A 13480-nucleotide genomic window follows, 5' to 3' on the forward strand; every position below is an offset into this window, starting at 1 on the left:
AGCTCCTGCAGCAGGGGATCTCTGCATTAGCGCACTCTCCTCTCCCTCCCCTTCTCCTTGCTCTCCCCCTCCCCTCTCTGTGCAGCCGCGGCAGTGTGCCTGCGCGCGCAGGGCGGATGGGGCTGTATGCCGGAGCTGGGAGCTGCAAGGTGACTGAGGGAATGGAGAGGGATGGGAAGGTCTGAGCCGCGCTGTGACTGTGCAGTGCCCCACCGCTACCACAACTCAAACCCCTCTAGAGCCCCCTCTCCTCTCTTCATCCCCCTCTTTCTCTCCCTCTCTTTGTCTAGACAGAGGTGGACCAGCTGCCCTGCCTCCAGCGCCTCTTTCTCAGCTGCAACAGCATCACCAGGTAAGATCTGCTGCTACTGCTGCTACTGCTTAACCCCCTCCTCTCCACAGATCTCAGTGCTGGCAGGTTCCCCTCCCAGGCAGCTCCCTATAGCTCAGGGCTGGGCCTGGCCTCTGCTGCAGAGGAGGACCCATACTGCCTCTCTCTCTTTCTGTCTGAGCACACACTGAATGACTGCTGAGGTGGGCAGTCTCTCCCTTCCCCAGTGGCTAATAACCTACTGTACTGCTGGGGAGGGCAGTCTCTCCCTACCCTAGTGACTAACAACCTACTATACTGCTGGGTTGCTAAGAGATGGTGTGTCGGCGTGTCTCATGAATGGAAAGTCTGTTTTGTTACTGTGGAGGGAGTGTTTTCAAACCCCTGCTCTTTTTTCCTTGTGTGGTTTTTGGCTTTGCCTTTTGCCTCCCTTAGCCTTATATAAACAGTGGAGTTGTCATTGAGTTCAGTCAGGAGGACAGAGGCTGAATGCTGAAGTAGCACTGTCTCTGACTGTGAAAACGGTCCTGTGAAGTCCTGATTTAATAAGACAGTGTTGCCAGTCCAGAGGGCCACAGTTGACTCCTGATGTGATTAATTTCTCATGGCAGCTCTTGCTAGCCCACTCTGTTTTAGGCAGTAAATAAATAATTAAAACCCTGCCTTGCCCAAACATAAAGCTTATATACAGTTGAAGTCAGAAGTTTACATACACTTAGGTTGGAGTCATTAAAACTTGTTTTTCAACCACTCCACAAATTTCTTGTTAACAAACTATAGTTTTGGCAAGTCGGTTAGGACATCTACTTTGTGCATGACACAAGTCATTTTTCCAACAATTGTTTACAGACAGATTATTTCACTTATAATTCACTGTATCACAATTCCAGTGGGTCGGAAGTGTACATACACTAAACAGCTTAGAAAATGATGTCATGATTTTAGAAGCTTCAGATTGGCTAATTGACATCATTTGAGTCAATTGGAGGTGCCCATGTGGATGTATTTCAAGGCCTACCTTCAAACTCAGTGCCTCTTTGCTTGACATCATGGGAAAATCAAAAGAAATCAGCCAAGACCTCAGAAAACAATTGTAGACCTCCAGAAGTCCGGTTCATCCTTGGGAGCAATTTACAAACGCCTGAAGGTACCACGTTCATCTGTACAAACAACAGTACACAAGTATAAACACCATGGGAGGCAGCCGCCATACCGCTCAGGAAGGAGACATGTTCTGTCTCTTAGAGATGAACGTACTTTGGTGCAAAAAGTGCAAATCAATCCCAGAACAACAGCAAAGGACTTTGTGAAGATGCTGGAGGAAACAGTTACAAAAGTATCTATATCCACAGTAAAACAAGTCCTATATCGACATAACCTGAAGTCCACTCAGCAAGGAAGAAGCCACTGCTCCAAAACCACCATAAAAAAGCCAGACTATGGTTTGCAAATGTCCTCTGGTCTGATGAAACAAAAATATAACTGTTTGGCCATAATGACCATCATTACATTTGGAGGAAAAAGGGGGTGGCTTGCAAGCAGAAGAACAACATTCCAACCCTGAAGCACGGGGTTGGCAGCATCATGTTGTGGGGGTGCTTTGCTGCAGGAGGGACTGGTGCACTTCACAAAATAGATGGCATCATGAGGCATGAAAATTATGTGGATATATTGAAGCAACATCTCAAGACATCAGTCAGGAAGTTAAAGCTTGGTTGCAAATGGGTCTTCCAAATGGACAATGACCTCAAGCATACTTCCAAAGTTGTGGCAAAATGGCTTAAGGACAACAAAGTCAAGGTATTGTAGTGGCCATCACAAAGTCATGACCTCAATCCCATAGAACATTTGTGGGCAGAACTGAAAAAAATGTGTGCGAGCAAGGAGGCCTACAAACCTGACTCAGTTACACCAGCTCTGTCAGGAGGAATGGGCCAAAATTCTCCCAATTTATTGTGGGAAGCTTCTGGAAGGCTACCCAAAACGTTTTACCCAAGTTAAGCAATTTAAAGGCAATGTTGCCAAAATACTAATAGCGTGTATGTAAACTTCTGACCCACTGGGATTGTGAAAGAAATAAATTAAATTAAAGCTGAAATAAATAATTCTCTCCACTATTATTCTGACATTTCACATTCTTAAAATAAAGTGGTGATCCTAACTGACCTAAGAAGGGAATTTTTACTAGGATTAAATGTCAGGAATTCTGAAAAACTGAGTCTAAATGTATTTGGCTAAGGTGTATGTAAACTTCCGACTTCAACTGTAAATCTAGAAAGATGGCAAAATACAACATCTAGTCTAATCTGGTTTGCATTTGGTCCTCTGCATTTGATCCTTGAGCCTTTTGATTTAAATCGTCTGAGAAATGTAGGCTACTATAATCATCGCACAGTGAAGTCCTGGTGGATAACACGTGCCTTTATTTGACGTCTGCATAGCTGTAGCTGAGGGAGAAGCCATCCCAGGCTCAGCAAAGCCTTTGGTTGAAGCGATCATTATCACAAATTAGGCCGATCAGAAGTCCTCTCTGTAAACAGTGCCCAGAACAATATTTATTTTCATATTTGTGGTGAACCGACTGTACTGTTTACATTACATTTCCATTTTTGTCATTGAGCAGACGTTCTTATTCAGAGTGATTTACAGGAGCAATTAGGATTATGTGTCTTGCTCAAGGGCACATAGACCAATTATTTTCACCTAGTCAGCTCGAGGATTTGAACCAGCGACCATTCGTTCATTGGCCCAATGCTCCTAACCACTAGTTCACCTGCCACCCTAGTTAGCTTGGCTACCTACCACCCTGTTTAGCCTAGTTATTGTCTTCCCATCTAAAACTCTGTTCACCCAGCCCCAGGCCATGTCTGTTACTTTCAATGCCTTCTTCCACTGCCAGCCCCAGGCCATGTCTGTTACTTTCAATGCCTTCTTCCACTGCCAGCCCCAGGCCATGTCTGTTACTTTCAATGCCTTCTTCCACTGCCAGCCCCAGGCCATGTCTGTTACTTTCAATGCCTTCTTCCACTGCCAGCCCCAGGCCATGTCTGTTACTTTCAATGCCTTCTTCCACTGCCAGCCCCAGGCCATGTCTGTTACTTTCAATGCCTTCTTCCACTGCCAGCCCCAGGCCATGTCTGTTACTTTCAATGCCTTCTTCCACTGCCAGCCCCAGGCCATGTCTGTTACTTTCAATGCCTTCTTCCACTGCCAGCCCCCAGGCCATGTCTGTTACTTTCAATGCCTTCTTCCACTGCCAGCCCCAGGCCATGTCTGTTACTTTCAATGCCCCCAGGCCATGTCTGTTACTTTCAATGCCTTCTTCCACTGCCAGCCCCAGGCCATGTCTGTTACTTTCAATGCCTTCTTCCACTGCCAGCCCCAGGCCATGTCTGTTACTTTCAATGCCTTCTTCCACTGCCAGCCCCAGGCCATGTCTGTTACTTTCAATGCCTTCTTCCACTGCCAGCCCCAGGCCATGTCTGTTACTTTCAATGCCTTCTTCCACTGCCAGCCCCAGGCCATGTCTGTTACTTTCAATGCCTTCTTCCACTGCCAGCCCCAGGCCATGTCTGTTACTTTCAATGCCTTCTTCCACTGCCAGCCCCAGGCCATGTCTGTTACTTTCAATGCCTTCTTCCACTGCCAGCCCCAGGCCATGTCTGTTACTTTCAATGCCTTCTTCCACTGCCAGCCCCAGGCCATGTCTGTTACTTTCAATGCCTTCTTCCACTGCCAGCCCCAGGCCATGTCTGTTACTTTCAATGCCTTCTTCCACTGCCAGCCCCAGGCCATGTCTGTTACTTTCAATGCCTTCTTGTCTGTTACTTTCAATGCCTTCTTCCACGGCCAGCCCCAGGCCATGTCTGTTACTTTCAATGCCTTCTTCCACTGCCAGTCCCAGGCCCAATTAGCACGTTTCCATGTTTTATTTTTGTTGAGTTCTGGGCCCTGGGTATTCAAAAAGGGTCTTAGGGTAGTAGAGGTAATATTGGATCCATTTTGCCTTAATAATATTATATGGACTAAGGAGACCTGATCCTAGATCAGTATTCCTAATCTGAGACTCTTTGTGAATACGGGCCCTCTTCCCTGGTGGTAGTGTCGATTTATGGATTATAAGGTTAATTCAACAAAAATTTAGTTTGGGGGAGCTTTTGTAAGTGAATTACTCATTATATGAACATATAGTTGCATCAGCGCCTGGTATGGCAACCGCTCGGCATCTGACCATAATGCGCTACAGAGGGTATTGCTTACAGCCCAGTACATCACTGGGGCCAAGCTTCCTGCCATCCAGGACCTATATATATTTTTTAATTTAACCTTTATTTAACTAGGCAAGTCAGTTAAGAACAAATTCCTATTTACCATGACGGCCTACACCGGCCAAACATGAACGACCTATGGGACTCCCAATCACGGCCGGTTGTGATACAGCCTGGATTCGAACCAGGGTGTCTGTAGTGACGTCTCAAGCACTGAGATGCAGTGCCTTAGACTGCTGTGCCACTCAGCAGCCCCAAAAATGTCTGAGGAAAGCCCAAGACATGGACTGTTCTCTCTGCTACCGCACAGCAAGCGGTACTGGAGCGCCAAGTCTAGGTCCAAAAGGCTCCTTAACAGCTTCTACCCCCAAGCCATAAGACTGCTGAACAATTCATTAAATGGCCACCCGGACTATTTGCTTGACCCCCCCCCCCCTTTTGTTTGTACACTGCTGCTACTCGCTGTTTATTATTAATGCATAGTCACTTTACCCCTACCTACATGTACAAATTAACTTGACTAACCTGTACCCCTGCACATTGACTCGGTACCAGTATCCCGTGTATATATAGCCACATTATTGTTATTTTATTGTGTTACTTAAAACATTTTTTTTTACTTTAGTTTATTTAGTAAATATTTTCTTAACTCTATTTTCTTAAAACTGCATTGTTGGTTAAGTGCTTGTAAGTAAGCATTTTACGGTAAAGTCTACACCTGTTGTATTTGGCGCATGTGACAAACAAAGTTAGATTTGATTTGATATAGTATTTGTCCCATTGATAGTTGTTAATGACCTGTGTGGTGTGTGTTTTCTCACTCTGTGTGTAGTTTTGATGAGCTAGCCTGCCTGGGAGAGTCGTGCTCCCTTTATGAGCTCACCCTGGATGGGAACCCAGTAGCCCTGGAGACATGGTACAAGCAGGCCGCCTTGCGCTGTGTGCTTCAACTCAGACAGCTGGACATGAAACGTGTCACGGTAAGATATACGCTCGGTGTGTGTCTGTATCCTTGTATGTGGTTGAGTTTGCGTGGCTGTGGTTGTGTTTTTGTGTGTATTTTCAGGAGTCATGCAAGGTATAACAACACATTGGCTTGTAAATACTGCATGTTGGCCTTGGCTTGTAAATACTACAAGGATTCTGTAAAGCAACACTTTATAGAATCCTTGACACTACCACATGCTTGATATCCATAGGCATAAAAGCCAAATTGCCTGTCAAACATGATGTCATTGTATTCACAATACATACGAGACACTTGAGTTCAGAGGTTCATGCATTTGAAAGCTATTAAGCAGTCAGGCAACACCCAGGTCTGAGCTTGTAGGCTACATGAACCCTGAGGTACCACACACACACATTGCCCTTAGAATATGGAGGAATGGCCCTGCAGCCAATAGGATGGGCAAGTCCTCCTGAGATCAGAATCACAATCTGATTTGTACAACTTTCCACAGATGAGCACTGACTGGTAGTAACATAGTTTGAGATATAACATACTTGCTGTCAGTGCCAAGGCAGGCAGATATAATGTATGAGTAAAATACGGGTTAAAGTTGGCTGCAGATGTGGAGGAGCTGAACTCCTCTTGCTTTGAGCCAGAATAGAATCAATAGATCCCAGGAAATGGTTACCGTTGCTCCTTGTGGGATATCTGTGTCAACACAACAGACTGGGTTTGTTCAGGGGGAAATTAACAGTGTTAATGACCAAATATTTTCAGTGTTATTTCACCTGATGTTCTAGTCTACTAATTAGTGGGAAATGATGACAATGCATTATTGATACTATTACAAATAGCCTAGTTGTGAGAGCACTTAAGGTCCTCTACTCAAACTGATTTGAGCCCTTATTGCATGGAACTTCCTTCCATCTCATATTGCTCAAATAAACAGCAAACCTGGTTTAAAAAAAACAGATAAAGCAACACCTCGCGGCACAACGCCTCTCCTCTATTTGACCTAGATAGTTTGTGTGTATGCATTGATATGTAGTTTACGTGTGCCTTTAAAAAAAAATGTATGTAGCTCTGTCCTTGAGCTGTTCTTGTCTATTGATATTCTGTATTATGTCATTCTGTATTATGTTTCATGTTTTGTGTGGATCCCAGGAAGAGTAGCTGCTGCTTTTGCAACAGCTAATGGGGATCCTAATAAAATAGAAAAATACAACATTTCACATACTGATTTAACTTTTTTATTACAAAGTATTTTTGCTAAAAGACTTTCCCTTATAGCAAAAACATTTTGCAAAGGGTATGAAAGATAGCGCTTTGATTCTGGAGCCATTGCAGCATTTTGAGTGAACCATATCAAGGAATCCTTTCTCAGCCGAATCGTCACAGAGTAGCCAGCGCTAAACATCCCCTAGAGCTAAGCTGGCAGTCTCAGATTGTCTCTGCTGGTGCATTGCATGCTGGGAGCTCTGCCTGGCACACCCAAACAGCTGGGCTCAGTTCAGATGAGGCTGCAGCCGAATATCAGACAGACAGATTATCCTGTGATGCAGCAGGAGATGCTGCCTCTCCAACTGGTCCTTCCTGCAGAGGGAAAACCTGCAGCTGACATAATATACATTATTCTGACTGTGCCTCTGTCTCATGTTGAATAATTCAGTCTTGTCCATGAATGCAGCGACACCCTGATTGTGATATTGACCCTCTTTTCTGCAGGAGGAGGAGCGACGTATGGCCTGCGTCACGGCCCGGAAGGAGGATGAGAAGAAGAGGGAGAGTCACAAGCAGGCCATGCACAAGGTACCTGACTTTCCCTATGTTGACTCTGTCCATATTTGTGTTTAACATACTGTACTATACTGTTACTATCGCAGATATCTGGCCATGTTGACTGACCAATATATACTTCTGCTCTGACATCAAACTGATGTTAGCTGGTAGATTGTCACATAAGAGGCCAATTTCCACAATGATAAAATAGAATCCAAATAATGTCACAGGTCAGTGATAAGGACTGAGCAGACTAGCTGGTGAGAGTTTCAGTAATTAACCAAATATTTCAAATATTTTGTGGCTTTTAATGTGTAATATAAGCTTTTCTGCCGGATGCATGTCAACAACATAATGAAGCCATACAGATGTAATTTGTGGAAAGTAATTATTTGGACATTAACCAAACTCCTTGGCCCTCAATGCTGTTTGTTAAAACGTTTTTACCTCCAGAACATTTCCTGTTTATTCATATTGTCGTGTCTTTACTATCATTAACTGAAGACTGATAGTTTTTATCAAAGATTCTCTGTAATTAGTTATTACGCAATTAACTTATTAATCACGTAACTAATTAACTAGGAAGTCGGGGCACCAAGGAAAAATATTCAGATTACAAAGTTATCATTTCCTAAAATAACTATTCAGATATTTTATCTGATCAATTAGTCTTCGAATGAATGAATTATTTACTTTACCTCACGTTAGTCTCATTGGTTATCTACACGAACCCAGTCTTCACTATGAGTCATCCATACATCAATTGTCTTAAATCATTTATTTATTACTAACTAAGTAATTCACAGAAATGCATAAACAAACAAGGTAAATGTGGTTACATTAAATTATAGGAGAATGTGCCCTAGTGGGGCTTGTTAGACAAAAGGGGAAGTGGGATTCGACTAAGAAGTCACTACAGAGTGATAATTATAACAATTGAAATGCTAATCCTTTGCACATGAACGCTCACTCATTCGGGAACAATTGCAATTAATATATATATTTACACTCAGTGTGTCGTCTTGATCGCTGGTGAAAAGTTTATTTATTTTGTAGAATTGTCCGTCTCTCTCCCTCTCTCTCTCGGGTTGTAGTTAGAGGGGATTGTTCAGAATTACATTCGTTATAGAATGGATGTTTCGGCGGTTGTCGTTCTTCCCGTTCAATGATACCGAATTCCTAGCTGCAGACTAGTAATTAATATCAAAGACTTGTTCTTATTCTGTCGGTATCGATAGTCTAAGAGTTTAACCACGTGGTATGGTTAAAAGATTTAGCAATGGTCTACAACCTTTGTCCTCCTAATGGAGAAAAACATGGTCTGCAACCTTTAGCTATCTCGTAATTGAGGTAAGCTCGGTCTGCTGATCGAAAACCCGAGTGGGGTTTTTATTTGGAAGGCCCGAAGAGGGCTGTCCCAGGATGTCTGACCCTAACTGGGCTCAGGGGCGGTCCTCAGATTTAGTTCAAATCAAAAGGGAATTGTATTTTTCTTCATTAAAGATCACATTACACAATTATACAAACAGTATCATACTCACTCATTCATCTTATGCAACAATTAGATGTAAACCTCATATCTGAGGCTATTATATAAACAGTGTTATGGTAATGTGCCACACTGTCTCCCATGAGCTTCCCCAAGTTGTGACAAATGGACCAGTTCGTAGCTGGACTCTTCACCGATCTTTTATACTTTCTCCGGAACATGAAATTTGTTCGTACCTCAAGTTCTGTGAGGTGTAAGGAATTCCTTTGTTCTCCATGAAAATCTACTCTCTCTATACTGTGTGTCCATGAGGAGATTCTCAGGAATTTACGACGTCTCTCTGACCATAGCAACCTAGTTGAAGGAGGAAAGGGGGAGGCAGGGAGAGGGGGATGGGCTTGCTATACCCATAGAGGCCAATGTCATGACAATATGAAGAGCCAAAACTAGTCAAAATATGAACATGCTTATCGTCTGCTAGCCATTAAGGTTTATAATGAATACAATAGGATGTTAGGTGTGCTTTTGTTTAAACTCATTGCACATGTAACATACACTGCATAACCCCTTGTAGACAGTGGATGACTAATGTTGTGGGAGTTAGACTATAAGTGCATTGTTTAAGGAGAGGGCAAGAGGGCAGTTTTTGATGTTGAACAATGTATCAAATCATGTATATCAACATGTTTGATATGCTGTCATATGTCTGTAAGCAATTTCTGTTGATGCTGAGGTCCCGGTAAGCAGTTATCTCAGATGATACCTAAAGCGCTCTGAGGGCTGCTCCTCAATGGTCACTAATTCTTAACTACTTGAAATGCACTGTGGTGTTCGGTTGTCATGTAAAGAGGAGTCATCTGCTTTGCATTAACCGCCCAACCATGAGTTGATCAATGGGAGCATTATAGTAGGGAGATGAAGAAAAGCCAAGGCTAGATAAAGGCTCAACCCACTATACCCCAGTAACCCTGCATTTATGTGGCTTGGCTTGGTGTCTTCTGTTTAAAAAAAAAAAGTTTCAAATGTTTAGATTTTAACAGTTACGTTTCCAAGGGGGCTAAAATAACAGTGACTGTTGCTACAATTCTCAAAGTTTTTCAATCCACTTCAATAGTCATTTGTCTTTTTCCTCCATTATCTTTTCCCTAACTGTTTTAACTACAGGATTTGCAAGTGCTCAGTTCCTCTTGTAGAATATCAGATCCCACCAACCTTTGTTTGAGGCTGGTTATGATTTCAGTTCAAAACATGCTTGTTCAATCATTGTGTATCTGTACTTTACTGTAGGTGCTAGAGAATGCATACTGTACTGTATCTATACTGAACAAAAATATAAACGCAACATGCAACCATTTCTACAATTTAACTGAGTTACAATTCATATAAGGAAATCAGTCGATTTAAATAAATTCATTGGACCCTAATCTATGGATTTCACATGACTGGGCAGGGGCGCATCCATGGGTGGGCCTGTGAGGGCATAGGCCCACCCACTAGGGAGCCAGGCACACACACTGGGGAGCCAGGCCCAGCCAATCAGAATGAGTTTTCCCCCAGAAAATGGCTTTATTACAGAAAGAAATACTCCTCCGTTTCTTTATCTGTCCGACCGGCTGGTCTCAGCCGAATGTGTAGGTCCTGGCCTGGTGTGGTTAAATGTGGTCAGCAGTTGTGAGGCCGGGTTGGATGTACTGACATATTCTCTAAAACGACGTTAGAGACGGCTTATGAACATTCAATTCTATGGAAACAGCTCTGGTGGACATTGCTGCAGTCAACATGTCAATTGCATGCTCCCTCAAAACTTAAGACATCTGTGGCATTGTGTTGTGTGACAAAACTGCACATTTTACAGTGACCTTTTATTGTCCCCAGCATAAGGTGCACGTGTGTAATGATCATGCTGTTTAATCAGCTTCTTGATATGCCACACCTGTCAGGTGGATGGATTATCTTGGCAAAGGAGAAATGCTCCCCAACAGGGATGTAAACAAATGTGAGAGAAATAAGCCTTTTGTGCGTATGGAACCTTTTCTGGGATCTTTTATATCAGATCATGAAACATGGGACCAACATTTACATGTTGCGTTTATATTTTTGTTCATTATATACTGTATATTGATGTGTGTGTTCCTGCCTTACTGCTGCTTTTAATGATCCATACTGAGAGATCAGAAAGGGTTCTGAAGGAAGTTTAATTGCCTCTGTGTAATCCAATTGAGCTAGTTGAGGAATGCTCTGTGAGGGTTCATGTAGTCTCAGAATTATCGACTATCAATCCTGTTTGCCAGCTGTCCCCTGTGTGTGGGAGTGGAGCATTCCATTCCATACATGTGTGTATCAAAACTGAACTGAATAAAGGCAAAAATATTATGAAATCGAAAGAGAAAGAGAGAGAGAGAGAGAGAGCTGCATTCTTCCTTGCTGCAGGGAGGGGGTGGCACAGAAGTACTGCTGCTGCCTCTGCTACAGTCAACACGGATTCAGCTGCCACAGTAATGCTGAGGCAGTTGTTGAGAGATATGGGGCATATACAGTACAGCACACACAAATTGTACCTTGTCATTACAGACAAAGCCTTTGTAACTATGGGAGACTAGGTATTGGTAAGATAGGCATGTTTGTAAGTAATGTAAGCTAAGTGACAGTCTATCAGTTAGAATAACATTTGAAGTTTTCATTTTTGAAGATAAACAGTACATGTGTATTTGTGTTCATAGAGTCCTGCTCATGTTGTGCCTCAGCAGTTCTACACTCAACTTGGGCTCAAGTCTCAGGACTCCTCAGTGACAAGCAAGGCAGGTGGAATATCTTTGTCTGTAGGCTGAAGCAGGAGAGAGATAGTCAGTTTCATAATATCATCCTGTCCTCTGTGTGCCCTGCTGAGGACCAATACCAACTGAACCCTGCTCTGTTCCCTGTGTGCGCACGTGTATGTGTGTGTGTGTGCATGCATGTGTGCGCGTGTGATCGTGTGTGGGCCTGTCTGCGTGCGTTTATGTGTGTGTGCAGGAGAAGCGGCGTCTGGCCATCCGTAATGCAGCACTGCAGTGGGAGGGGGTCAGGGCCTGCCTGGAGCTTCCGGCTCAGAACGGAGCCAAGGAGGAAATCAGCCCTGAGGCAAGCCCCGCCCACAGCCCAGCCCAGACCAATGGCCTTGCACTGGAACCTTCTCCAGATGAGCAGCTCAGGTAACGTTATGGGGGGAGGGGCCATGCATAGGGGTTGCACTTTGGGCTCTGGAAGACAGTAGTTATAGTTGCAGGACTGTTATAGAGGTAAACATAATATGTTTTCTGTTCTGCCAGACGGGTGAGTCCGGTGTCGGCTCTGGACAGGCCAACAGGGGGCAGTGAGACCCGGATACGCTCCACCAGTCGCCCCAACAGTCCTCGAGACCCCAAGTTGGTACTACACCACATCCAGGAATACATACACATCACAGGAGGTTGGTGGTGGTAATGGCTGGAACGGCATTGGTGGAATGGTATCAAATACATCAATCACATGGTTTCCAGGTGTTTGATGCCATTCCATTTGCTCTATTCCAGCCATTATTATGAGCCGTCCTCCCCTCAGCAGCCTCTACTGATACGCGTATTCACAGGGGATAGGATATTGGAATGTAAACATTCTTCCAATGCAAGAAAACATGGTCCCGTTATAATTGTTCACACATTATAATTATTTCAAGTTTAGCCAATAAAACTGTATGGTTGGAGCACATTTGAGGATTTTGTTTCATTCTCCTGGGTTCCATATGTGTCAGATGACTGGTGTCTACCACAGGTGGCTGGTGGCACCTTAACTGGGGAGGACGGTTCATTGTAATGGCTGGATCGGAATTAATGGAATAATATCAAACACATCAAACACATGGTTTCTATATGTTTTAATACCATTCCATTCACTCCATTCCAGCCATTATTATGAGCCGTCCTCCCTTCACCAGCCTCCTGTGGACTGTCTACACTATAAACTAGCATACAAAAGGATATCCCTTTTCTATAACGGTTCTCTCCATAGAGACATGGTTCCCTCTGCTTTACACACTCAACATTTCACCCTTGTTTCACCCCCTAACACTCGTTAGTCGTTACTCTGATGGTTTTCATAAAACTGCACAGGGCCCCATTACTTAGCTAGCTAATTTTATTGTGAGGGTTAGAGGGTGAGACCTTCATTCTGTGTCATTGCCTTGTTCTCCATATGGCCATTCCCCCAGCCTGGCCTGGCCTGACCAGGCTTAGCCCCCGTGCTGCAGGCCCTAACTTCTCCTGGAGGGACTGTATACCAGGCCTGTGAGTTATAAGGGGTCAGGCTGAGATGGACACTGTGGCTGTGTCAACCACTATTATTACTATTATTACATGTTGCTTTCTTGCTCCAGGATATGAAAATGTCCCGGAAGCGCAATCCTTCATGGCCCTAATTCCCTTATAGGCTCACTTATAGCAGTTTGTATCGCAAAAGGGGCCAAGGCTAGGGCTCAAGTGATTCACCATACGGTGTGGTCTGCTTATGTGTAAACTTAACCGGTTTTTATTGTTGTGCACAATCCAATAGGATAAAAGAGAAGAACCATTTTATGGTGTTTTACATCTATAACCGCTGTAAAAACAGTACTGTCCTTTGTCTAAGTGCAGTTTGTCAGCTCTCTGTCT

At 43.8% G+C, this 13480-nt stretch overlaps 1 protein-coding gene across 1 annotated transcript in view; it reads left to right on the forward strand.

Annotated features, from left to right (window-relative positions):
• The window catches only part of LOC115112472 (leucine-rich repeat-containing protein 49-like), a 60473-nt gene that overhangs the window by 31621 nt on the left and 15372 nt on the right, over positions 1–13480 (forward strand). The window contains exons 9-14 of the mRNA XM_029639558.2: positions 291–352; positions 5432–5579; positions 7274–7357; positions 11537–11614; positions 11829–12007; positions 12125–12220. Of these exons, the coding sequence (XP_029495418.1) occupies positions 291–352; positions 5432–5579; positions 7274–7357; positions 11537–11614; positions 11829–12007; positions 12125–12220 (647 nt within the window). The remainder of the gene's footprint in view (positions 1–290; positions 353–5431; positions 5580–7273; positions 7358–11536; positions 11615–11828; positions 12008–12124; positions 12221–13480) is intronic.

The sequence above is a fragment of the Oncorhynchus nerka genome, linkage group LG27 (genome assembly GCF_034236695.1).
Source record: "Oncorhynchus nerka isolate Pitt River linkage group LG27, Oner_Uvic_2.0, whole genome shotgun sequence".
Lineage (NCBI taxonomy): Eukaryota > Metazoa > Chordata > Actinopteri > Salmoniformes > Salmonidae > Oncorhynchus > Oncorhynchus nerka.